The 23,365-nt window shown below is 32.9% G+C and overlaps 6 protein-coding genes across 9 annotated transcripts; 3 read left to right on the top strand and 3 right to left on the bottom strand.

The window, feature by feature from the left end:
* The first annotated feature begins 305 nt into the window (after nucleotides 1-305).
* Nucleotides 306-6,776, top strand: LOC132910868 (nucleoporin Nup188). Its single transcript, XM_060966969.1, has 5 exons — nucleotides 306-550; nucleotides 680-890; nucleotides 993-1,457; nucleotides 1,544-1,668; nucleotides 1,743-6,776. Exons 1-5 carry the CDS (start codon nucleotides 522-524, stop codon nucleotides 6,616-6,618), a joined length of 5,706 nt encoding a protein of 1,901 aa, XP_060822952.1. The 5' UTR covers nucleotides 306-521; the 3' UTR covers nucleotides 6,619-6,776.
* A 176-nt stretch (nucleotides 6,777-6,952) lies between these two features.
* On the bottom strand, nucleotides 6,953-11,067 carry LOC132910879 (mesoderm induction early response protein 1). Of its 4 annotated transcripts, none has more exons than XM_060967012.1 (5): nucleotides 10,427-11,066; nucleotides 10,185-10,320; nucleotides 8,870-9,937; nucleotides 8,670-8,797; nucleotides 6,953-8,430 (listed from the first exon to the last, which is right to left on the bottom strand). In XM_060967012.1, coding segments are annotated over exons 1-5 (1,953 nt in total). In that variant the 5' UTR covers nucleotides 10,429-11,066; the 3' UTR covers nucleotides 6,953-7,811. The 4 variants fall into 4 exon arrangements, with proteins under 4 accessions (XP_060822995.1, XP_060822994.1, XP_060822996.1 ...); XM_060967011.1 differs by having other exon boundaries at nucleotides 6,953-8,433; XM_060967013.1 differs by lacking the exon at nucleotides 10,427-11,066 and adding an exon at nucleotides 10,022-10,101 and having other exon boundaries at nucleotides 6,953-8,433.
* Nucleotides 11,068-11,376: 309 nt separating this feature from the next.
* Nucleotides 11,377-14,720, top strand: LOC132910878 (carnitine O-palmitoyltransferase 2, mitochondrial). The gene is made up of 7 exons (XM_060967010.1): nucleotides 11,377-11,653; nucleotides 11,738-11,778; nucleotides 11,887-12,445; nucleotides 12,525-13,058; nucleotides 13,130-13,619; nucleotides 13,697-13,889; nucleotides 13,999-14,720. Exons 1-7 carry the CDS (start codon nucleotides 11,609-11,611, stop codon nucleotides 14,129-14,131), a joined length of 1,995 nt encoding a protein of 664 aa, XP_060822993.1. The 5' UTR covers nucleotides 11,377-11,608; the 3' UTR covers nucleotides 14,132-14,720.
* LOC132910888 (V-type proton ATPase 21 kDa proteolipid subunit c''-like) lies at nucleotides 14,316-16,106 on the bottom strand. The gene is made up of 5 exons (XM_060967034.1): nucleotides 15,848-16,106; nucleotides 15,609-15,657; nucleotides 15,404-15,487; nucleotides 14,929-15,322; nucleotides 14,316-14,864 (listed from the first exon to the last, which is right to left on the bottom strand). Exons 1-5 carry the CDS (start codon nucleotides 15,906-15,908, stop codon nucleotides 14,832-14,834), a joined length of 621 nt encoding a protein of 206 aa, XP_060823017.1. The 5' UTR covers nucleotides 15,909-16,106; the 3' UTR covers nucleotides 14,316-14,831.
* Nucleotides 16,107-16,215: 109 nt separating this feature from the next.
* On the top strand, nucleotides 16,216-20,219 carry LOC132910877 (SET and MYND domain-containing protein 4-like). Its single transcript, XM_060967009.1, has 4 exons — nucleotides 16,216-16,599; nucleotides 16,931-17,783; nucleotides 17,918-18,560; nucleotides 18,662-20,219. The coding sequence occupies exons 1-4, from the start codon at nucleotides 16,583-16,585 to the stop codon at nucleotides 19,171-19,173; spliced, it is 2,025 nt and encodes a 674-aa protein (XP_060822992.1). The 5' UTR covers nucleotides 16,216-16,582; the 3' UTR covers nucleotides 19,174-20,219.
* Nucleotides 19,057-23,157, bottom strand: LOC132910874 (dynamin-1-like protein). Its single transcript, XM_060967003.1, has 7 exons — nucleotides 22,739-23,157; nucleotides 22,024-22,588; nucleotides 21,662-21,909; nucleotides 20,853-21,563; nucleotides 20,243-20,564; nucleotides 19,951-20,162; nucleotides 19,057-19,861 (listed from the first exon to the last, which is right to left on the bottom strand). The coding sequence occupies exons 1-7, from the start codon at nucleotides 22,838-22,840 to the stop codon at nucleotides 19,805-19,807; spliced, it is 2,217 nt and encodes a 738-aa protein (XP_060822986.1). The 5' UTR covers nucleotides 22,841-23,157; the 3' UTR covers nucleotides 19,057-19,804.
* Between the last annotated feature and the right edge of the window lie 208 nt (nucleotides 23,158-23,365).

Genomic DNA, 23,365 nt, shown 5'->3' on the forward strand with positions numbered 1-23,365 from the left:
GAAAATTAATTAAAACGAGCGATACCACTACACGATAATTCTTGAACATCACTCAACACCCCTAAAATTACGCTAAAATAAATATTATCAGGTATACTTGCTTCTTGATACTAGCAACATTAATTTCTGTACAAAAATTACAAACTTTCCAGAAAGAATCACTTTCATTCGACTAACGAGAAGCCATAATTGTAACTACGCGCCACTTCTTGGCGGGAAATCTACGACAGTGCGACCAACGTAAACTAATATAGAATCCCTAGTACATCATCGTTTCAGGAATATACAAATCTATTGTCCAATTAACCGAAAACTCGTACGTTGGTATCAGACGAAAAATTTTATATGTCGATTGAGGTTACGTCTCGGTCGTTGTGTATAATATTAGTTTTAAAGATATGTTAGTAAAATAGGAATATGATGTTTAAATGATATATTTAGTTGAATTTCATATACCTTAAGTATCTTATAAGAAATTTTTAACATATTTTACATGTTTTGTATAAACGAATGTATTGAAAATGGAAGTACCTGCCGTAGGAAGCTTACCGTAAGTAAATAATATTTGAAATTTTATTTAATTAATGAAATTTTTGCTATTTCTATTGCTTCATAAAAATGAATTTTTTTCATATTATCATTGTCACGAATGACGAATTCATGTTATATGGAATATAAGTTATTGCAAGGAATTATGGTTTTTAATATCGGATACGGTGTGCCGATGCGAAAAACAATTAGTAGAAGATGAAATTAAAAAGGAAACTAGACTACTTAAAGAAGGGCTATTATTTTTTAAGCCATATACCAAAGCATCGCTTCAGAACATTCCCAAAAATGATCCATCTCCTAAAATGTACGAATTAATCAGTAAACTGGCTCCACTTCTCGTACGTATTGCAAATAAATTTTTGCATTTAATTTTTCTTTCCTTAATTATTATGAAAAATGATCGATTCATTCTGTTTCTTTTTTATTTTTTCTTTTTCTAGAATTTAGATGCCATAATTACATGGGACTTAGTATGTAATTTTATAAAATACGAGTATCGAAATTGCGCGGAAACTTTCGCATCGCAACTTATAGATTTTACATCGATGAAAGCGTTGATCGACGATATATGGGAATTTTATTACTCCGAAAGAATGACCGTGATAAAGTGTCTTAAACTTATGGTCGAATACAAAGATAAAGGACATCGTTATCAAAAAGAATTTGCAAAATTTTTCGATGATGTCCTATTTGGAACGCTATTAGAATCTATTCGAAAACAGATAGAAGCGTTAAAAACGGTAAACCCACCAATACGATCGCAGCTGTGTACAGAAGAGTACCTACACAGATTATACAACAGTAGCCTTATAGAAATGCGGGAATTACTGCATATATTAACGGTCATCATTCACGATATTCATATCGCCGAGACCGAATTTATGAAATTTTATGAAAGCATCGGAGTAAGCATTGCCCAAAGTTTACATATCTTGGTATATTTTGTGGATAGTATCTTATATCTAATACTCTGATAATTTAACATTTACAGGGAGAACCAAGGCGATTAGCAAGTACAAAAAGTCACGAAGATAAAAAAGCAATTGCCAGAAAAATTAAAGAAATACAATATAGTCAAGCAGCTTTATTTTTAGTAACATTAGATGTCAGAAAACAGTATGTTTTTTTTTATATTTTTACCTAGAACAAACTATAATTTTTATGTTAAAGATATTTCTTCTTCTTTATAGTCCCAACATGGAAGATTGGATACAGAGCGTAAGAAAGAGTATGCAAGAAACTTTTGAACAAAAATGCATTCGCGATAATTCCCCTCAGGATAGTCCACTATTCTTATCCTGGATGTTAGCAAATTATGCCATTGATCCTGAAAATATTGATACGATGAATCGATTTAGACCATTCGGTATTAAAGCTATACAACTGAACGTTTTTCATTATTTACAAGATTTGATGAATAGCGAAATGATTTGTGAAAAGACCCACTACGCTGAAATTGTACGGAACAGTGTATATAATCTTCTTACTTTGGTATGCGCTTTCGTTGACGAAGATAAATTGAACGCGCTAAGTGATATTTTCGATGCTGTAGCTGCTACAGTTCAATTTAGCGAAACCGCGGCCCGATTTTGGGAAGAGCGTAACGATGGTTTGTGGCTGATTTATAAATTCGCAGCTGAACAGTTTCCATACGAGTTTGAACCGTTAACGAACATTGCGATCGGATTGGCGAGTGCGTCGGAATTAAGTGCCGAAAAAATCGCAATGGAACTGGATAATCTTCAATCGTTAACATTGGAGATACCACGACAACGAGACCATAACAAACCGTTGAGACCGTACGAGCAAGAATGTACAATTCACAAAAACTCGTATACGATATTAGAAGGTTGTCCTCGTGAAAATATACGTATATTGTCAAGTGAACGGGAAATAGTGATATTTTGTCAAAAGGCAAGCTATTGGGACGCTTTACATCACAAGATAGAACAACTTTTTTCTCAAGCAGGTGGCAGAATTACAGGAACTAATGAAATGAATAAAAATTTGCCCGAACACGTTTCACAGGGCTTAAAATTGTTAAAAACATTGGCCAAACGTACATGGATACGACAAAGTATGGTCATTCCAACAGAATTAAGTTTTGAAATTATAAACAGATTTTCTTATTCAGTATTACCTGAAGAGAAAATGTACATATACAAAATAGTTGCAGCTTGCATCGGTATTTCATCCGAACTCGTGTTGGAGTATCCAGAAGAAATATTGTCGCGAATGCGAGCTGGTGTTTATCCAAGATTCAATAATCGGTATCAAAAACCATTAGATTTTGCAGAAGCGGTTTCTTTCGATGGTGGTATAATTGCGTCGTGGTTATCCGCTATAGAAACGATTGCACACTCGTATCCAATTCTAAACGCATATCTAGATATTTTATCGAAATATTTAATCCGAAAGTATAACGAGGAAGCTCTATATACAATAGAAATACCTGGTATGGTATTTTTATTGCAAGGTGTTTTACCGAAATTAGATTCTTGGTATTTCGATTTGGACGCGGAAAGAACCGACTTATGGTTAAAAAGTATGTTTTGCCTTCATAGAGCGCTCGAATCTAGTCTACCAAAGGAGGATATACGTAATGAATTACAACTTGTTGTCGCGTATAGTTTACTGTATTTAGAACCACGACACGCATTATTAAAACTGATTCGTACTGGTGAACGTACTTTGCATAATAAAATGATGGCGGAAACAGATTGGATTCGAGGAAAGGGATTCAAAGCGATGAAAAGCGTACAATTAGCCTTATCCATAGTAAATAGATTACTAATATTTCGAAAATCATTGGGTCTTGAAATAAGAGATAGATCACCGTTAGAGGCTGCCTTATATTCTTCGCCTCGTGTACCAAACGGTCTCCTAATAGTACCTACAATTGTGAATTATCTGTATGTCTGGTTTAGTCCGCCTTTGCAAGCGATGGCTGTTAGACTGTTGAAAAAATTTGCTGAAGGATCATCCATGTCGCTTCTAGTTTGTATGGGTATGGACGGTACCGCTATACGAGAGACCTTTGCTTCTCGTAGAGGGCTTATGTCGCCAACCTGTGTCGCCGATGTTAAAGTCGCTATTCTTGAACTGGTCGCTGTATGCCTAGAAAAGCAACCCGGCCTGACGGAAGCTCTATTTAACATTGTACATCCAGCAGAATGCAAACGAATATTTCCTCGATCGGTGGAAGAATTTTTTACAGAAGGATGCAGACAATTTCTAGTTAAATATCTAAATCGAATCTATGAAAAAGATAACATCGTGTGTGACAAATTGTACAACAGCACGATGACGTTATTACGAGCAATGTGGTATCATAGAAACGAGATTCTTGTCAACTTCTTTCGAAAGCGGAAGAACTTTTGGACTCAGTTATTTGCTCCGCTTTTTAGAGAAATAGTACCAGGTGTGAAAGGTTATTCTCATCTGCTGGATATAATTACTTTAGAGCTATTCAAGAGTACCACGTTGGAAGACGATTTTAACACGAACCTGAAGAAACTTTTAGATAAATCAACGGATTATTGGAAGAAGCTGACGATATATATACTGGATGATGTAAACACCGATAGCGAAGAGTCAAATAGAAATGAGAAGCGAGATAGTAATGTTGCGGATTCCTTGTACGAAACTAATTTGGAATCTTGGTATAATTTTATCGTTACGTTAACCGACGAAAGAATAGCAAAAAATTATCCTATTAACGTATCCCAAGCGCAATTGATAACGCAACGTTCTTTAGAATTGTTATTGGAACGAATCAAACAATCTTATAATGTCTCTAGCCAAAAAATTACAATGTTACTGGCGTCTTTAACGCTTCGATGTATCACTTCTTGGAAACAGATGTGCGTCGATGATTCTAAAATTTTTAAATCGGGATTGACCCAGCTAATGCAAGAAATCGGCCAATCTTATCGCAGTTATGGAAAGTCTTTGCGTCAAACGTTGATTTCTCTACTTCTCGGATGCGTGCAATGTGTGAAAAGCACTTTACGCGAAGACGTGACGAGTCTCGAATATCTTTTATCGCATTCCTGTATAATCGCTGCCAGCGAGCTAGAGGAGTTGAAGGAAGCCGCTACCGAATTGGAGAAACGAAAACAGCAACAGTACTCGGCTGAACGAAAAGGCATTGACAAAACAGTCACCATCGATAGTGTGATCGCGCAAAAGAATGCCGATGAAAGAAACGCGGAAACCGTTCGCGGGATTCGCGAAAGTTTACCAGCAACGCTGGCTGTTTGCATGGTTACCCAATTATTACGCTCCTACGTGGAACGAAGTTCTACTTTGAAGCATCAACGAAAGTCTAGCTGCGTGCAACTTCGACAAATGATACCGGAATTGATGACATGCATCTGTATTACTTTGCAAAAGTATCCATATTTAAGGTTTAGTACGGCCGCTCTTAATTTGCTCAATTTAATCATTCGTTCGCCGTACACTCTACATCCCGTCAATGAGAATGATATTGCAAAACTATGGTTGAGTCTAATTCCTCCCAGCGACATTGGAAACAGTATGTTGGACTCGTTGTACGACGATTGCACGAATGGAAAGTGGCGATGCCAGGATTGGTGGCCACTCTATACGCTCGGTCTTGAATTTGTAATAGGACTCGTGACTAGAGAAACACCTACCATCTATATAAAATCTATCATTACGTTTTTTAATTCTCACGAATATCAATTAATGGTTGCATCGACCTTGTTAAGACATACAGCGGATCTTTTTGCTGCCGATCTGGTACAATCCCTTGTCGCTCTTATTCATATCGTAGCAACACAGCCGTACGTTTGGAATTCGATACAGCCAAACGTTTGCGAGACTCTGATCAAATGTATGTATTTGGCATACGATAATACCGTAAACTTGTTACTGCGACCGCGAATTCTCAAGTTCATCATCGACGGTATCAGCGTAGAAAGTGCCGAGGAATTGGAGTCTTGTGACAAAAGATCACCAAGTGGTGAATTAAAATTATTAGTTAACAAATTGATCGTCATAAACACAACTTGTGCGTTAAGCTTCGTTCACTTTTCACCGAGACTAAACACTCTCGTAGACACCATATATACGCAAGACTTTTGGTATACTCCCATGGCAGAAATGAACTTCGGACCACCTCAGATGAGCATGAGTTCCGGCCCGCGATTAACTTACGGCACGATAATCAGCTCGACACAGTTATTTACGCAGGCTTTGCATTCTCGATCTCAACCTGTGAGTACTTTGTCCGTTTCTCTCAGTGGCCAACCAGATAAATCAGATTCCGCTAAGAAGGAATGGGAACATGCCGTACCAGAGGATCGACGAATGCATTCGAGCAAAGATTTAAGGAGGATTATGCATGCGGCATCCAGTTCCACTTCGAGATCATCTTCCAACGTAGCGAGTGAATTTTTGGTGTACGTTAGTGGCCTAGATGTAACTGTGCCGCTGTTAAGTAGCCCAAGACTCGTGCGCAGACCGTACGATCCACTTATTTGCGAAAATACTATTCTTTCAAGAGCAACAGCCTTGACAAGCGGCAGACACGTAACAAAAGGAGTGTCTGCCGAAAACGACAGCCCCGTCGTAGCAAAATATCAAAGATTTAGCGACCCGTGGTTCGAATCTATGGACGAAAATAATACGAGATTCGCTCTTGAAGTCAATCTCGTGTTAATTTTGTGTCAAGCCCTAGAAGGGGTCAGGAGTCCAAGAATCGCGCTTCGAGATCGTCAGCTAATAGCTCGCGAAACGGTGACCGAATTAGGAGTTTTCTTCGATTTTCTGGAACATCGAGGTACTCCCGACGATTGGCAGGTTAAAGGATCGTTAATTAATCCTGACGCCAAAAGCGTAAGAACTATTCAACAAACTGTTGACTTCGATCAAGCTGTCTTACCCGCCAGATTAAAGGAGGCAGAAAGAAAGAAACTCGAAGAAGATATATTAACTACGGGAAAATTCACAACCAATATCAGTAGTGTACAGTTTTTACCTTTGATGAGGAAATTATTGAAAACAGTGGTGGAATCGCTAGATTTAACACAGTATCCATAACAGCATCGAAATTGCGATAAATCTTTTAAATCTTTGAAAAGGAGAAGAAAACGACAGGAAAATATTCGGCATCGTACAAAAGAAGTAAAAATTTATGATTATTTATAATATATATGGAAATTCACAATAAAGTAACGATTTTTTTATTTAAGATATAATTCTACCTCTTCAGCGTGTGTAAAGGATAAAGAAGGATTAAGTGCAAGGATACACAAATGTGCTGTTTAAAATTTCTTTCGTATAAATAAAATATGATAAGTATTTAGAGTCGTCTAACATGTTGTGCATCCTTGGTGAAAATACAAAAGAAAAAAAAAAAAAAAAAAGAAATAAGTACAGTTTGCTTAAATTTCATTTAATTTAACCATTTTAGAAGATTATCGAGATTTTGATTTTCATCAAACTTATAGATCGCTTTTTTTGTACACTTAGTAGTATCAGGAGCTAGACACGTGTTTAGTAGAGATGTGCGAGAACCAAAAATATCGGATCGGGTCGGATCAGGTCTCGAAAGTATTTCGAGAATATCGAGATTTGCTGAGAATTTTGTGAACCCGAACTCATCACTTTGTCATCGGTATCAACAGAGATAATTCCAAAATGTAGTTTACATTCTCGAAATTCTCGGGAATGCCGATATTCTCGAGTCTTCAAATACTTTTGAGCCCCAACCTGACTATGGGATTCCAGCACATCCCTAGTGCTTAGACGACAACGGTATAATTATTTTCATAAATTTTGCATCCAGTTTATACAATCCTGTCATTTGTCAAAGTTGATAAATTAAAGTTTAATTAGTTTTTAAAGTACGAATCATTTTCATATTTTAAACTCATCTTCCTGTATAAACCTCATCTACGGAATCGGAAGTAGTGATCGGAAAGTAGAAAGCAGAAAATGGAAAAAGCTATAGTAATTTACGTTCACGTGCCACTTATCCTATTTAATTACCTTTTCGATTTACTTATTTTGCTATCATTTTATTTTAGCTTTGCGAAAAACTTGTCCTCTGCTTTGTTTCCGTTATATCGATCGATAATCATATTTATACGATACAGTACAAAAATATAATTCATGATATTAACGAATATTATATGTTACGACAATAGTAATAACGCGAGTGTTAAATGGATCACATCGCACCAAGACATAGGACGTCTTCCAGGTTTAAAACCTGAAAGTCGTGTTCGACGCTAAGGGGGCAAATGAGGTAAAATGTTCTCTGGCGATGGTGAATCGTGTACATCGTTACTTCTCGACGTCACTCTCGAATGATAAAAATTATTAGAGGCGGCAGAAGTGATGGTAGAACTGCTTGTAACCGTACTTGTAATTCCAACGGCCGTAACCATCGGAACGGTGCTAGTTGTTGTCGTATTTATCGTAATTGTCGTTACAATAGAGGAGGTAGAGTGACTTCGAGACGTCAAATTCGACCACATATGTGGGTTAGCGTAGCTAGAATCGGACGGTGAACATTCGGAATGACGAGTTGACGTGGTACAATATATAGATGATGGCAATGTAGTTGAAACAGAACCTGAGGACGATACGGTCACAGCGGTTGATACAGGTGGTGGTGGAGGTGGAGGAGGGAGTGACGGCGGTGCTGGCGTTGGTCCATTCGAATCTGCTAAAGGATCAATTACGGTACCATCCCATGGTTCCGCTGATTTTGCTTCGTCATTGTGTGGTGCATTAACGGTCGACCTTTGCCGTTTCGCATCACCATACAATAAGCAATGAACATTTGGTGAGCTGCTACGGTCGCGAACACCCTCTTGTTCTTCCAGAAATCGGTCCATATAGTCCCTGCTTACGATTCAACGATCTTGTCATACTTCAAGTTTTCAATCGTAACATAAAAATATAACAACAGAAACTATATGATTTCATTGAAACTTAATTTAATGAGGATTTATTTAATGAAAGAAAAGGAGAGAAAAAATATATAAATACAGTATATTCGATCATTGTGGCAATTTAAATTTATAAACATTTGATCTTCTAAACGATTAATTGTAGTTGTGTAAATCAGAGAAAATACTCACGTGATACCAGGATGTAAAGCATACTTCTTCTTTTCTAAGCGAGCCTTATACGTAAATATATCATGCCGCTCCGTTTTCTTCCAAAGATAATAAAATTGCACCAATTCGCCAACAGATCGCGTTCGAACCTGTTACGATGACCCTTATGTTACGTACAATTGTTTCTTGCTACTGGGAAGTAGTTCGAGGTTGATGCATACCTTATTCTTCTGTATAAGATGAAAATCTTTTCCGTAACTTCGTAATCCGGATTCAAAATTATGACATTCTTCCTCCGACCAAAGACTAACTGCATCCGTTGGCGGTACGACGTTCATTCTTCGTCTTCTTAATGCCTCCTCGAGATTGTAACCACATTGTAACAATAGATATAAAGCTTGCTCATCATCTCTAATATGAGATCCTGTCGGCAGAGAACCACCTTTTACGGCTGGTAATTGTGCCCGTTCTAAAAACTCTTCAGTTTCCTCTTCGGGTATGTGGCTGGGATCCCACAGCATTTTGTCTTCATTCTCGTAAGGTAAAGCATCGTCGTAATGACAGAGACCTTCTGGTATAGCCGCTTGGTAATTAATACCAACCATGATTGTCTTCTTCCATTCCTCTTCGTCTGGACTATAATCGCAATCGTCTTCTTCTTCTTCGCTCTGTGGTCGTGAAACGCTTCGCAATAATCTTGACGTACCGCTACCTATACCACCGCTAACTATTCCATCTTCTCCTCCATCTACTATACCACTGCTAACGCTACCTTCTACTCCGCCTCCCGTATTATCGTTTGTACAGCTAGCAAGCGCGGTTATGCTACTACATTTGGTAGTAGTAGTGCCACCCATTGTTGAAGTCGTCCTTGTATTTTCATTGTTACTACAACCATCGATCATAGAGCATTCTTCCCCTTCACCTTCTTCATCGTCTTCATCATCATCGGGAATTCTATGTCGTCTGTTATTGTCTCCAGTACCTACATCACTGGTATTACTTCCTTTCATCGTCGATCCTGACACCAACGATGACGAATCTTTTCCTTTTACCAACATTTCTGTGTAAAATTGCTTGAGATCTGGCTCGTTACTAGTCGCATCCGCTTCGTCATCATCTTCATCGTCATCCGCGTCGTTATCTCCCTTATCTGAATACTGTTCTTCGATTTCTGGATCGCCGCTTCCAGATGGGATTAGCATTTGGTCTGAACTGTTTGAATTTTCTGTAGACGGGTCCCCGTATCCATACATCGCAAGTAGGTCTTTTAGTGGCATATCACCTTCCTGAAAGGAGACAAGAACACGAATGATTACTATGCCACATATAGCAAACCGACTAAACATACGAATCTCACTACGAGAACGCACTTTGAGTCCAAAGTGTTGTAGAAACTTATCATAATTGTAATTATTTATGGGCTTGATTTTTTCATTTCACAGGCTTGATCCTAGAATAGTTGGGATCAGAATCTTGTTACAAAATGAACATCGCATATGTTAAATATTTAGCTCTGTCACTTCAGAATTATACCTTTTGTAAGTTGGACAACTCGTTGTGAGAATCTTCACTACCTTCTAAAGCTTCTTCTTCATCTAAAGTCCGTTCATCATCAAAATCATTTACCATCATTTCTGTAGTTGGACCCATTTCATAATCTCGATCTGCCCTATAAATTATCAAGTACATAAAAATTTGTTTACATATTCTTCTTTTAGAATAGTTATTCATTATTAAACATATTAAAACCTATTCGTTGATTTATCTATACTAACATGTTTATATCTTTTGCAGTAACCAAAGTTGAAACATATCACGTAGATGTTAGATGGCTGTATCTAAAGTAATGCACTGAGCGATGCACACTATCAAAATGATGAAGAAGAATGTTCTTGAGCTACCTACGTTGTAGATTTTCTCTAGTTTCAATAATTTACTTATAAACACTTTTATCATATAAACAAAGTAATACTACGAAAATGTAATATGCAACTTGTAACACGAATTTAACCTTAAATTTTTATGACATTAATGCTGACATTTACATTCACGACAACCACTCATTTTTTTTAACAAACAATATAATACAATTTAACTGTATCCTAGTTTATTGTTTCTGGCACTCCGTACTATTCCGAATTTCACTACACCTCACTAAGAATCTTTGATTACAATGTACATATTCACAAAGAATAGAAAATTTTTTTCACACAATAGTTTTATGATATATCTAACATTTTTCTAAGGCACATTTTTAATCGATGGCAAAACAGTCTCCACCGTATCAAAAAAAATCATACAGAACTCTGATAAATTTTGAGAAAACAAACTGAAAAATGCACAATACATTATTTATATTCATCAAATGTTCCATTACGCTTCTATATCATTCTGAAAAGCGGGAAATTCATGAAACGCGTTAGAACAACCAATCACGAACACTCACGATTATATAGAAAGTGTTTTACGATTGGTTGAAAAACGTGTTTTCCTAAATAAATACTTTTGTGGCAGTTCTTGTAAATGCAATCTTATAAACTTTCAACTTTTCGTTAATTCTTAATATTTACATAGTATAGTTATATATTAAAATATATAAATATATAAGTCTTATACATATTTATATGTTTAATTAAAAAAGGAAAAAGACAATGTATTTGTAGTATTATGAATAATGCATATATATTTCATATGTATATGCTATATGCACTCTCTTCTACATTGTTCTACATGACTACAAAATTAATACTAACCATTGCTTTAAGACTGATTTATGAGTATCATTTATTTAAATTAGTACTGACGCAAAAAAGATATTACTCGATATATTTTGTCTACTGCAATTTTACTTGTCATAATTTATAGATCCATTTTTATAAAGTTTGATATATATATATATATATATGTATATATATAGTGTGTACCAATATAAATAAAAACTATAGAATAAGTACAATATGCTGCCTTTTGTATTCAAACGTAATTACTTTAAAAAGGAACTGGTAAGAAATTCGCCAACTTTATTTATTTAGAATATGATTTATGTACAATGATTTTATGATTACAATAAAATATTTATATTTTAGATTGAACAGGGTAAAGTGCAATTATTTTTACAAATTCCAAGGTAAATAACACTTGAATATTCAAAATATTACTAATAAGTAAAACATTATACTCTTACCATAAAAAAGAAAAGGAGAGAAATATATATATACATATATTTTTTCTACAGAAGTATATCTGTAAAAGGAGATGAAGCATATCAATATATTGAAAAAAGTAAGACTCCAACAATGCATTTTCAACCATCTCTACCACGTTTACCTATTCCAAAATTAGAGGATACATGTAGAAGGTACCTGAATGCACAAAAACCATTGTTATCTAAGGAACAGTTAGAAAAGACTAAAATTTATGTTAATGAATTTTTGACTAAAGATGGTATTAGATTGCATAAAGAATTAATTGAAAAAGACACTAAAAATCGTGATACTAGCTATATTAGTGAACCTTGGTTTGATATGTATCTTCGAGATCGTAAACCTTTACCTATTAACTATAATCCTTTCTTAGTCCTTAATCCAGCGTCAAATCCGGAACATAATATACAATTAGTAAAAGCCACAAATCTTATTGTATCATCATTACGATTTATGAAGTCTTTAAAAGAGAATGTTTTACGGCCTGAAGTATTTTATTTAAAGCCTAAAACAAATGAGAATAATGTTTACCATACTGTTACAAGACTTCTACCTCCTCAATTCAGTTGGTATGGAGCTTATTTATTTAAGGTAAAAATCACAAGTTCTACATGAATTATAAATACTATGAAATAATTTTTTTTATTCCAAATAAAAAATTTTTTTTCAGGCCTTTCCATTAGATATGTCACAATATCATAACTTATTTAATACAACAAGACTACCAAAGCCAGAAAAAGATCAAATTTATGAGAATGCAACTGGCAGAAACATAATTGTCATGAGAAAAGGGCACTTTTACTCTTTTAATGTAATAGATGAAAATGGCTACATTCGTAAACCAAAGGAAATAGCCAGTTGTTTAGAATCTATTTTAGGAGCTACCATATCCATCAATGAAAAGCCTATTGGAATACTTACAACATCAGAGCGTGACTTGTGGGCCAACACAAGAACATATTTGTCACAAATTGGTAACCAAGAAATTTTACAAAAAATAGATTCTGCCATATTTACAATGATATTAGATGACATGGATGTTGGTGCTGACTATAATAAGTTAATTAGGACATATCTCCATGCGGATGGGACAAATAGATGGTTTGATAAATCATTTTCTCTAATTGTTACAAACGATGGATATGCTGGAATAAATTTTGAACATTCATGGGGAGATGGTGTAGCTGTCTTAAGATTTCTGAAGGTAATTGAGCATAGATGAATTAATAAGTTTTTAATGTTCAATTTCATTTCTTTTTCCTTTCTCACTTTAAGGATATAGGTAATGATATAACAAAACAACCAAAATTCTGTGCTGATGATATTAAATATCTTCAAAAAGGAGCAGTAGAAGTCGAGAAACTCAACTTTGTCATAGATGACAAAGTACAAAATATTGTGAATAAACAAAAGGAAAAGTTTGGAGAATGGATAGGAGAATTAAGTGTTGATCATATGATATTTAATGAATTTGGTAAAAATGAGTGTAAAACATTTGGTATAAGTCCTGATGCAATTATGCAGTTAGCTTTCCAGCTAGCTTTATATTATCAAAGAAACTGTGTAGTACCAACGTATGAATCTTGTAGTACAGCAGCGTTTAAACATGGTCGAACAGAAACTTTGAGATCATGCACAATCGAAACGAAAAAAGCATGTGAAGCTATAGCTCAAAAGAATAATAATTTATCCAAATCTGAATTGAAAAATTTAATAATTAATTGCAGTAACGTTCACAATAAACTCTCCAAGGAAGCTGTTATGGGTAATTATAAAACATTAAATTTTACATCAATAAACATTGAATTGATACTGAAAGTTTATTCACATATTTCCTTATAGGGCAAGGATTTGATAGACATTTATTTGCGTTAAAAAAAATTTGGGAGCATTCAAATACTCCAAAACCAGCTATTTTTTCGGATCCAGCGTATGATAATATAAATCATAATATTTTATCTACATCAACTCTTTCAGATCCAGCTATATGTGCTGGTGGTTTTGGACCAGTAGTAAACAATGGATATGGAATTGGGTAAGATATACTTCTTCTTTATTATTTTTACAAGTATCATATTTGCAATTTAATAACATATATGGAATGTTTGAATATTTTGTTTGAAACACATTATTCTAATGCTTAGATACATGATTCAAGATGAAAGATTGGGAGCTATTGTGACAAGTTACAAAAGGAATAATAACGCAAACGAATATGTAAAATGTTTGGAGAAGGCATTTAAAAACATTCATTCTATAATGACTTGTGGGAAATGATAGTATTACATATGTGCAATTATCCAATTATTATTGTATTAAGGATGAGAGAAACCTTTAATATTGTTGGTTATATATATATCTTAAATTTTTATACAATGTATTAGTTAAGAATTTTTATACTATTATAAAACAAAGAAGTATATTTTTTGTATTATCTAATAAAAATAAGACAGCTCATAAATAATATTATACATAGTATATTTTACACATATACTAATGAATGTAACATAGTATCATATTTATTTAATGTAATATTTCGGTTAAAAAAGATATATACAGTAGACACATTTGAAAGAGAGAGCGCTATAACGCACTCAGAACACCAATCAAAAGACTGCATTACAGCAATAAACTTTACACTAGCAGAAATAGTTATTTATACACATGGTTGATACACAAAAGTTTATATATCTAAGTTATTAATTTGTAATAGCTATTCAAATTGAAATCTCCCTGGAACCTCTTGTAACAACAAATACCAACCTTGTATAAAGGTTTTTTATACTAATTTAAACAGACAAATTATGCTTTTTAACATCTTTTCCAGTATTTATTTTCTTTTCAATCAACACTATTTCTTTTAATAGTTTCTTTTGTATTAATCTCCTTTTTAATCGTCACTAAATATGGAATGAAATATTGTGATTCTAAAAAATACTTTATGGTTTTTTTCGTAACATCCCTATTTATTTTAAACTTATACCTTATCTCCCATTTTTACTTTAGATGTCTATAAATGTAAACAAATTAATTAATATCTTTAAACATAACAATATTTTTAATAAGTAACTTACCATATAAATTCCAACAATTAATCCAAAGAGTCCAATAGCAGAGCCGAAGATTTCTACAATTAAAATCTTAACAAAAAGAGCAGAATTTGCTGCGTCAGAAAGAGCTGCACCAGAACCCACAATGCCAACGGCTATACCACAAAAGAGATTAACAAGACCAACAGCTAGGCCAGCTCCAAATATTAAATAGCCAGCTAGCCAATTTTGATTACGAATTTCCTCCTTATGAATAGGATAACTAAATTCATCTAACATTCCAGATAACACAATGGCAGTGATTAATCCATAAATAGCAACAGCTTCACAAAATATTACAGAAATTAAATTTTTTGTTTTGATTCTTGGAGCTTTTACACCACCTCCAATAATTGAAACTCCTGTTGTATGAATGCCTCTGAAACAATGAATTTATATTATTATCCAATATATATATAAAAGAGTGTATTGTATATATTTATAAAAGAGTGAAACTTACAATGCGGCACCAACTACAGAAAGAGCAACTGCAAGACCAATACCAAGAGTTGCCCACATGTGTGGTGATGTATTTTCTAAAAACCTAATAATGTTATCTCATAAAAATATCCTTCTATACATACATACATATATACATATTTATAACTTTTTGTATTTTGGAACTTTGAATAAGAACTATATTTAACTTAAATGTGCTTACTTACCAAGCGACACTAACACGCTCTCCTTTTCCAGTAAATACATGATACAATACTGCAAATAAAGCATTATTTATGAATTTAAGATATTTAAGACATACAAAATTTTACAAAGGTAAAATGTCTATAGTCAGTTTCTTGTTAATAAAATTTGCAACAAATTTGAATAACTAGTTTTTGTAATATTTGATTTTATTTGAGAAATTGGTTATTTAATTATTTAATAGATAAAAGTCAATTAATACCTAATACTAGAGAAGTTGCAGAAGCAGTGCCTGCAAAAGTAGTGCCCAAGATGTATCTCATTGTGTTAATTTTAATTTGTTTTGCGTGTTTTCCTTAAGAGAAATACGAAAACGCTAACAAATGATTAATTTCAACTTTAAAATATACGTTAACAACGTAGTGTTTTCGAAATATTTAAAATAAGAACATTTCATGTACGAAGTAAGAGAACAGCGCTCACACCCGTTTTTATCATGTGACGTTTAGTATTCTTGATGGTACCTACACTAGTGACATCAACTGTAAAAAAGTTGTATTAAAAATCAATGTTTAAATTTTAATTTCTAACAGAATTTGCGAATTGTTATATTTAGAATTACTTAAAATATTTCATAAGCATACACTTGTATTTTTTTTAGATCACTAGAAATATTGAAATATATGCATTATATTAATTTTTGTTTATTTTTACAAATTTGGTTATATCCATTTTATTGCTGAAATTTTATTAAATACTAAAAGCTGGTAATGCATGACAATAGTATTAATAATGTTAGTCCGTTTAATGTGTTATTTCTTAATAACAACCTTAAATTTAAAATGCAATGATAGGTATTATTTACACGTCTGAGCGTGGAATCTAAGATCTAATTTTAGAATTCCTTACAGCTCATTCGTCTTGTTATGTATCTACAATAAACGTGCAACTGCTAATTTGATGATAATTACATAATTTATCAATATTTTATAAAATCATGTCTTTTACCAAAGGGTAAGCAAACAATTTTTCTTATGATCTTTTATACATTTAGAAAAATATCTTTTGTATCTTATTTTCAAAACTGAACTATAGTTAAGTCTACGAGCACATAAATTAATGACAAGGTTTAATTTATACGTTAAAATACCACCGCAAATACATGTGTGAAAGTTAAAAAGTTATTACTCGAACTATTTCAGTCTTCCGTTAGTTACCATCTATTAACTTCCATTAGCACATTTAGAAATCTAAATTAGCTATGCACATGGCTATTTGAATTATGCGTTAATTATTAAATTAATGTTATTATTAAATACGTATGAATGATTGAAATTTGTCATAGGTACATCAACTTCAGCGAATTTTTCAAAGTTGCTTATAATGCTGCAATTGTAGAACCATATGCAAATCATTTCAAGGAATTGTCTGAAAAGGGAGATAGGGAGGGAATGATAAAGATTCTTATAGACATACCCTATATTGAAAACGTAAAAATAGTTGAGTCATATAGGGGTAAGGATGATATTAAAGCAGCAGAACTTTACAGGAAAAGTCGCGGAATAATAGCTAAGGATGGAATTGTGCACGAAGAGAAAGATAAAAGTAGTATCCTTACTGAAACACTGTTTAAGGCCAGTGTAAATAGTAGATTGTTCCTGGATGCGCTTCTAGATTGCGCACAAGATAGTTATAATTCAAAAGCTTTCGTAAAATGCTTGAAATATTGCGAATGCATGCTTGCACTTCCTGAAAACCTTCACGATAAAACTACCGAATATCTGAACGATTTCTCGAAATGTAGAAAAGCATGTATCCAATTAGAGCGTGAATGCTATAAAAATTTGAAAGTATCATCTTCTCAGGACAAAAGATTGCATAAAAAATACAACAAAAGTCAAAGTGTTACCGTCGAGAATGCATTAATAGAAAAAAATGCATCAGTGATACCGATCGTTGATGGTAAACAACATACTATTCTTAAAAGTTGTTCGGATGCTGTTGAACTACAATTTGATGAGAAACGAGGTCGTCATCTCATAGCTACCAGAAACATCAAAGCAGGATCTGTTCTTATTGTCGAAACACCATTTGCATTCAGTACAAATAAAGAAGCGCTCGATAGAAATTGTTTGCACTGTCATATTACTCTTAAATCGAGCGAAAGTGTTAAAATTCCTTGCCATTTTTGTCAAACAGTTAGTAATACAAATAATCTTGATTCGTTTTTATCGTGTTTCACGTTCATGTTTGTCTTCTCGTATTTTATTATTCTATTAACATGATGTTAATATATTATTTTAAAAATATGAATAAGTCTGTACTTCTACAGGTATCTTTCTGTTCGGAAAAATGTCGCAGAGAAGCGTGGCAAATGTATCATCAATACGAATGTTTTATATTTGATGCTTTCTATGGAAATGAGTTTGAATCAATGCAACATACATCGCATTTGTTGCTAGCGTATAGAATGACAATTTCAGCATTTTTATCTTTAACTACTGAACAAACTAACAACAATACGGAAAAAAGCAAAATTCCTTTTATGAATGACAATTTCCTTCGAGATTATGTTACAATAAAAAATAAGGAATATAACGATTTAGGCATAAATAAAGCTTATTGTACTTACGATTACCATACTATATTAAATTTAGAAACTCATTGTACGAAGATAGAGTCTAGTATAAATCTTGCTCGTGCTATTGAAGCTATATTTTTAGCGAAGTGCTTTACTTTTGTCTTGAGTAAAATGGACGTTATTTGCTTAAAAGAATCTTTCATCTACTTGGCAGTAGCAATGTTGCATAACTTGCAGGCTATTAATTGCAATGCTTATGAAATTGTAGAAAATATATATGATAAAAAAACGCATGTTTGGGAACCCAGAAACATAGGTGGAGCAATTTATCCTTCAATTAGTCTTATAAACCATAGTTGTTATCCGAACGTAGTTCGTCATTCTTATCCGTCAGGTAAAAAAATGTGCTTTTAATTGCTTTTAATTAATGATTTTTTTATATTTTATATATTATAAATAATCTAATAATAATATATAATAAATAATCTTCGACAGGGACAGTTGTGCTAAGAACATTACGTTTTATTGGTAAGGGTACTGAGATCCTTGATTGTTATGGGCCACACTGGCTTAGCGAGAAAAGGTTATCAAGGCTTGAATACTTATGGAAAAAGTATCGTTTCTTATGTGCATGCGAAGCTTGTACACAAAATTGGCAATTTCCGCTACCCGAAACAATGAATTACAAATGCAAGATGTGTTCAGAAATTATCGGTACAATCACATTAGACGAAAAACATACGCAAAACGTATCGAGTAAACAATGTTGTAAGTGCAATAAGAAAACCGATTTAAAAAAGATAAAGAATCAATTTCGAAAATCAGTTGAGAAAAGATTAGATGCCATTTCTAAAATGTATGAAGGTCATTATGAACAGGCTCTCCCTCAATTGCTTGAGCATATACAGTTTATTGAAAAGTGTTTTACCACACCAAACATGGAAGCTATCAAAACGCAACAATGTATTATTCAGTGTTACAATCAGTTTGGCTGTACTTCTTACTAACAATAAATCAACAAAAAATATTAATATGTGTATATATATATGCATTATATGCATTATATACACGAACACGCAATTGTACACACGACTTAGAATCTGTATCACAAGTATTAAAAAAAACAAGACTTTTTATATTATATACCTTTTGCACAGACTACTATTCATTTTTCAATTTTTTCATATGATGCAAAATGTTACAAAATATAATAAAATGCTCAGCATTCGTAATCGTTTACATTTGCTCGTACATTTCGTAGTTATAGAATGATTGATGTTTTAATATAAATTAGACATTCGCATAACTTTGGTAAGGCTTTCAAAACTGTGGTATGAGCACCATTGTTATAAGTGGCAATATCTTGATCATTTCATATCGGACAATTTCGACATTTACTATAAATGCACATGTGACTGTATATTTTATTCCTTATATCTCTAAAATAAAACTAAAAGAAGTTGTACATTAAAATGCTAAAAATTATTATTGTAATTGTAAATACTACTTGAACGAAAAATACAAATTATATACAGTGTTTAGACGTACATGTGATCTTATCTGTCAATTTATCTATTAAACCATCAAATTGTCTATATTGAACTATAAATTAATCATGTGAATAATATATAAAATAAGTTACCACATGTGCGTTTCTCGGATTTCACTAATAATGTGACCAGCTTGTGTTAGTGCCTGGAATAAAGAAAGAGAGAAATGTACAAACAGATCAACAATTTAGATTTATATCAAGAACAAAATTATTATTATTTCTGTATGCATACCTTTAGCATATCTGCTGCTTCTTTGCGTCTAACAGCAACATGTTCACTTTCATTTAAAAGAACATCTGCGTGATCTGATTTATATAAATGTGTTACGAGTTCGCTTTGTAAATTATCTTTTACATAGTTGACTAGGAAATGCATGACAGCTTTTGGTACGCTATCTTGTATAGATTTTCGTACAATATAAAAGTATGATTTTATTAATCTTTCTGTAAAGAAAAGGTGTATATAAATAGAAACAATATAAAATATTATTTTCTAGAAAAGTGTAGTACATTTCTATCCTTACCAATTACATCACAGTCTCGTTGTTCTCGCTCGCTCAATTTACGAGATGTTTGTACTGGTACTTCCGGCAATAGATTTACTGGTTTCTGTTGTGGAGATGCTTTCTGCATCTCAATTACTAGATTTGGATTTTGGTGAGGAGAAGTACTGTTCTCACGATTTCTTATTGGAGAACCATCAATCGAACTAGTTGACTCAGTTCTTCCTTGAGGCATAAGATTGTTTAACAACCAGTTACTTAATACCATTTGATGACCTTGTTGATCCTTGTTCTGCTCAGGAAAAGATGCCACTTCATCTTGAGTATTGATTGACTTTACATTCTGTTAGGGACGTTATATGCATTTAGTTACACAACACACAAAATACATTGATCAGAGAATATTAATGTTTTAATAACGAAATAAAATAAAATTTTGTATTAATCACATGTTTATAAAAATACGTTTGAGAAATTATTAAATATTAAAAAAATATTTTTAAAAATATTATAACAATGAATGATGGTAAATACACTGATTATACATGTTTTATGACTATCATATAAGTTTAATGATTACTACATTTGAAATATTCTAACACAATTGTGAATGTTATGAATAATTACTTACTGTTTCATTTGAAACTACAGTATTTGTTGTGGTACTTGTAGTAGAAGGAACTTTCCTGTTATGTTTTACATGATCCACATTAGAATTTTTTAATAAAGATGACACAAGAGCCGCATCCTTATGAAAATCTGGATGCTTGGTATTAATATATGCTAATTCTATAGCAACTAAATTTTCAACCATTTGATTAGTAGGTGGAAGACGTCGACGTAGTAAATGCGTTACAACATCAACGATACGCTCGTGCAATTTTGGAAAACGTAACATTTCTTGTTGTACTTCAGTACCACAGTGTTGAATAATTCTTTGCATTTCTTCATGTACAAGTTCTACACATCGTAATGAAGGTTCCTCGAGTCTTCGAATTTGTCGCTTAACTAATAATTCAAAAGAAACCTCTGGTACAAATAGCGCTGGTCGTGGACCAGTTGCATTTCGAATCGCCGTCAAAATATCCATTTTTGTAAGACCTGCCAGCGGGTGTATAGAATCTAACGTTTTCCCAAATGTTTCGTGAAATATATAACAAATTCGAGCGCCACCGCATAATTCCGTTGTTTCTATGTTTCTAGCAGTTCCTTCAATTGTAGAACAGTAACTGCTTGCAAATTTAGTAATAATTTGAAGTAAAGTTTGACTTTTGTCACTAACATCTTCACCATATGAATTAAGAAGGGTTTGAAATTGTGAAACCATTACATTTACTCTTGTCTGTTTTTGAAAAATATAAATTCTACCAGATTATGTTTACTTTAATATTTTCTAGCTATGTACTATAAATTATTAGCAATCAAAATCCATATTATTACCTTTAATTCTGGGAGACAGTCCCGGATATGGTGCATGAGTAAGCGGTTTAATGTTTTAGCTAAATAAGGAGTTCCATTTCTATTTGCCAAAGTAGGATATTTACGTTGCAAAAATGCAGCTTCATCCTTTAATGCATCTTGTATACTTTTGTTATTCATTATATCCTGTTGAGAACGATTAACTACTCCAATTATTCCCAATTTTACAGGAATGACTCTGCCACATAATATATCTATAGCATCAGTTCCTAGAATGGTATATAATATGATGATTTTACAAATTATTATGATAAATTAAAAATTCTAAGTAACAGCAAATAAGGATTATAATAATAATAATGATAATAATAATAATAGGCTACCAGCATCCATCAGATCCAATTTAGTAACAACAGCTAATGTACGCCTTCCATCTGGATCTACATCTTTGCTAAGCTTTAAACTTTCACTTGTAGCCATATCAGTATTGGCAGTAACAACAGCCAATATAATAGAATTAGGATTACATATATATTTTAATACAAGTTGTCGTATTTGACCCTCAATATCCTCTGGTTGGTCTCCAACTGGTACCTTTGTGATACCAGGGAGATCTATGAGAGTCAAGTTAACAACTGATGTTGAATATATCTTCAAATTAATTGGTTCTGGACAAATTCCTTTGTTAGATCCAGCCATACGTTCTGTTTCAGATTCTATTTCCATACGGATTTCATTAAAATCTGTGTAGACTTTATTTTTTGTGTGTAAAAATGTGCCCCATTCATCTAAGTTTAATGTTCCATTCTCTGCACTTCTATGTTCACGCTCATCTTTAGGTGCATAAACAAGTTGCAATACTAAAGGACGCCTAGTAACTATACCAGTACCTCGTGGTAAGAAAGACCGACCAACCAAACTTTCAATTACAGATGACTTTCCTGAACTCTAAAAAGATAAAATGTTATATTTAATGAAGAATTTCGACATTATTTATAATTTAAAAAGTGTATGTTTTTACATTCAAAAAGAAAAAATATTCAAATTGAGGTTGTAGTTACCAATTACTTTTTTGCCATTTAAAAAATATTAACTGACCTGTGTTCCAAGTACAACAATTTGAGGCAACTGTATAGCATCAGCACCAACGGTATTAAATACATCTTGTAATTTATTTATTACAGGTATCAAAGCTTCCATTATAGTTATAGATTAATCGCAAGGTAAATCGATTCTTGCTTGACTGAAGACAGTTATGCGTTACAAGCCGGTGCAAAATGCTCTTTTATTATACGTAATTACATGCGTCAACAATAGTAATTAAAGTATTTTTAAAGGAAATACTATTATTTGCAAGTGTTAATGTCCACTGTATTAATTTTTACTTAGCAAATACTTTCGTCAAAATCACCACAACAATTCTACACCTCCTGTTTCCAACCACCCATTCCCTGCCTCATATAGTCCACACGCGTACGCATCCTATGATATTTAACGCTACATATACCAACGTACTTTATGTTTAAATCTTATACATAAAGAATCGTTTCTAAGTAATTTACAAATGTGCGAATAATTTTTGTAGAAAAAATTGTTACCCTTTTATAATAACTGTACATATCTGAAAATCATTAACTAAGGGTATAAACTTTATAAAGATTTTAGATCAATAATTATTTTAAAACCAGAAATATAATAAGTAAAAGAGACATAAAGATAATGCAA

The sequence above is a fragment of the Bombus pascuorum genome, chromosome 9, assembly GCF_905332965.1.
Source record: "Bombus pascuorum chromosome 9, iyBomPasc1.1, whole genome shotgun sequence".
In the NCBI taxonomy this organism is placed as follows: domain Eukaryota; kingdom Metazoa; phylum Arthropoda; class Insecta; order Hymenoptera; family Apidae; genus Bombus; species Bombus pascuorum.

Excerpts from the sequence above, each read along its gene's own strand:
- LOC132910888 (XM_060967034.1), bottom strand. The coding sequence starts at position 15,908 with ATGAGATACATCTTGGGCACTACTTTTGCAGGCACTGCTTCTGCAACT. Across the intron at positions 15,488-15,608 it reads GAGCGTGTTAGTGTCGCTTG|GTTTTTAGAAAATACATCAC; the intron begins GTAAGTAAGCAC and ends TAACATTATTAG. Across the intron at positions 15,323-15,403 it reads TCTGTAGTTGGTGCCGCATT|AGGCATTCATACAACAGGAG; the intron begins GTAAGTTTCACT and ends TCATTGTTTCAG.
- LOC132910874 (XM_060967003.1), bottom strand. The coding sequence starts at position 22,840 with ATGGAAGCTTTGATACCTGTAATAAATAAATTACAAGATGTATTTAAT. Across the intron at positions 22,589-22,738 it reads TTGTTGTACTTGGAACACAG|AGTTCAGGAAAGTCATCTGT; the intron begins GTCAGTTAATAT and ends TTATCTTTTTAG. Across the intron at positions 21,910-22,023 it reads ATTGGATCTGATGGATGCTG|GAACTGATGCTATAGATATA; the intron begins GTAGCCTATTAT and ends ATACCATTCTAG.
- LOC132910878 (XM_060967010.1), top strand. The coding sequence starts at position 11,609 with ATGCTGCCTTTTGTATTCAAACGTAATTACTTTAAAAAGGAACTG. Across the intron at positions 11,654-11,737 it reads ATTACTTTAAAAAGGAACTG|ATTGAACAGGGTAAAGTGCA; the intron begins GTAAGAAATTCG and ends TTTATATTTTAG. Across the intron at positions 13,620-13,696 it reads CTCCAAGGAAGCTGTTATGG|GGCAAGGATTTGATAGACAT; the intron begins GTAATTATAAAA and ends ATTTCCTTATAG.
- LOC132910868 (XM_060966969.1), top strand. The coding sequence starts at position 522 with ATGGAAGTACCTGCCGTAGGAAGCTTACC. Across the intron at positions 551-679 it reads CCTGCCGTAGGAAGCTTACC|TTATTGCAAGGAATTATGGT; the intron begins GTAAGTAAATAA and ends ATGGAATATAAG. Across the intron at positions 891-992 it reads GTAAACTGGCTCCACTTCTC|AATTTAGATGCCATAATTAC; the intron begins GTACGTATTGCA and ends TTCTTTTTCTAG.
- LOC132910877 (XM_060967009.1), top strand. Across the intron at positions 17,784-17,917 it reads CTTGCCATTTTTGTCAAACA|GTATCTTTCTGTTCGGAAAA; the intron begins GTTAGTAATACA and ends GTACTTCTACAG. Across the intron at positions 18,561-18,661 it reads TCGTCATTCTTATCCGTCAG|GGACAGTTGTGCTAAGAACA; the intron begins GTAAAAAAATGT and ends AATCTTCGACAG.
- LOC132910879 (XM_060967011.1), bottom strand. Across the intron at positions 9,938-10,184 it reads AGTTGTCCAACTTACAAAAG|GAAGGTGATATGCCACTAAA; the intron begins GTATAATTCTGA and ends GTCTCCTTTCAG. Across the intron at positions 8,434-8,669 it reads GCTTTACATCCTGGTATCAC|CAGGGACTATATGGACCGAT; the intron begins GTGAGTATTTTC and ends TTGAATCGTAAG.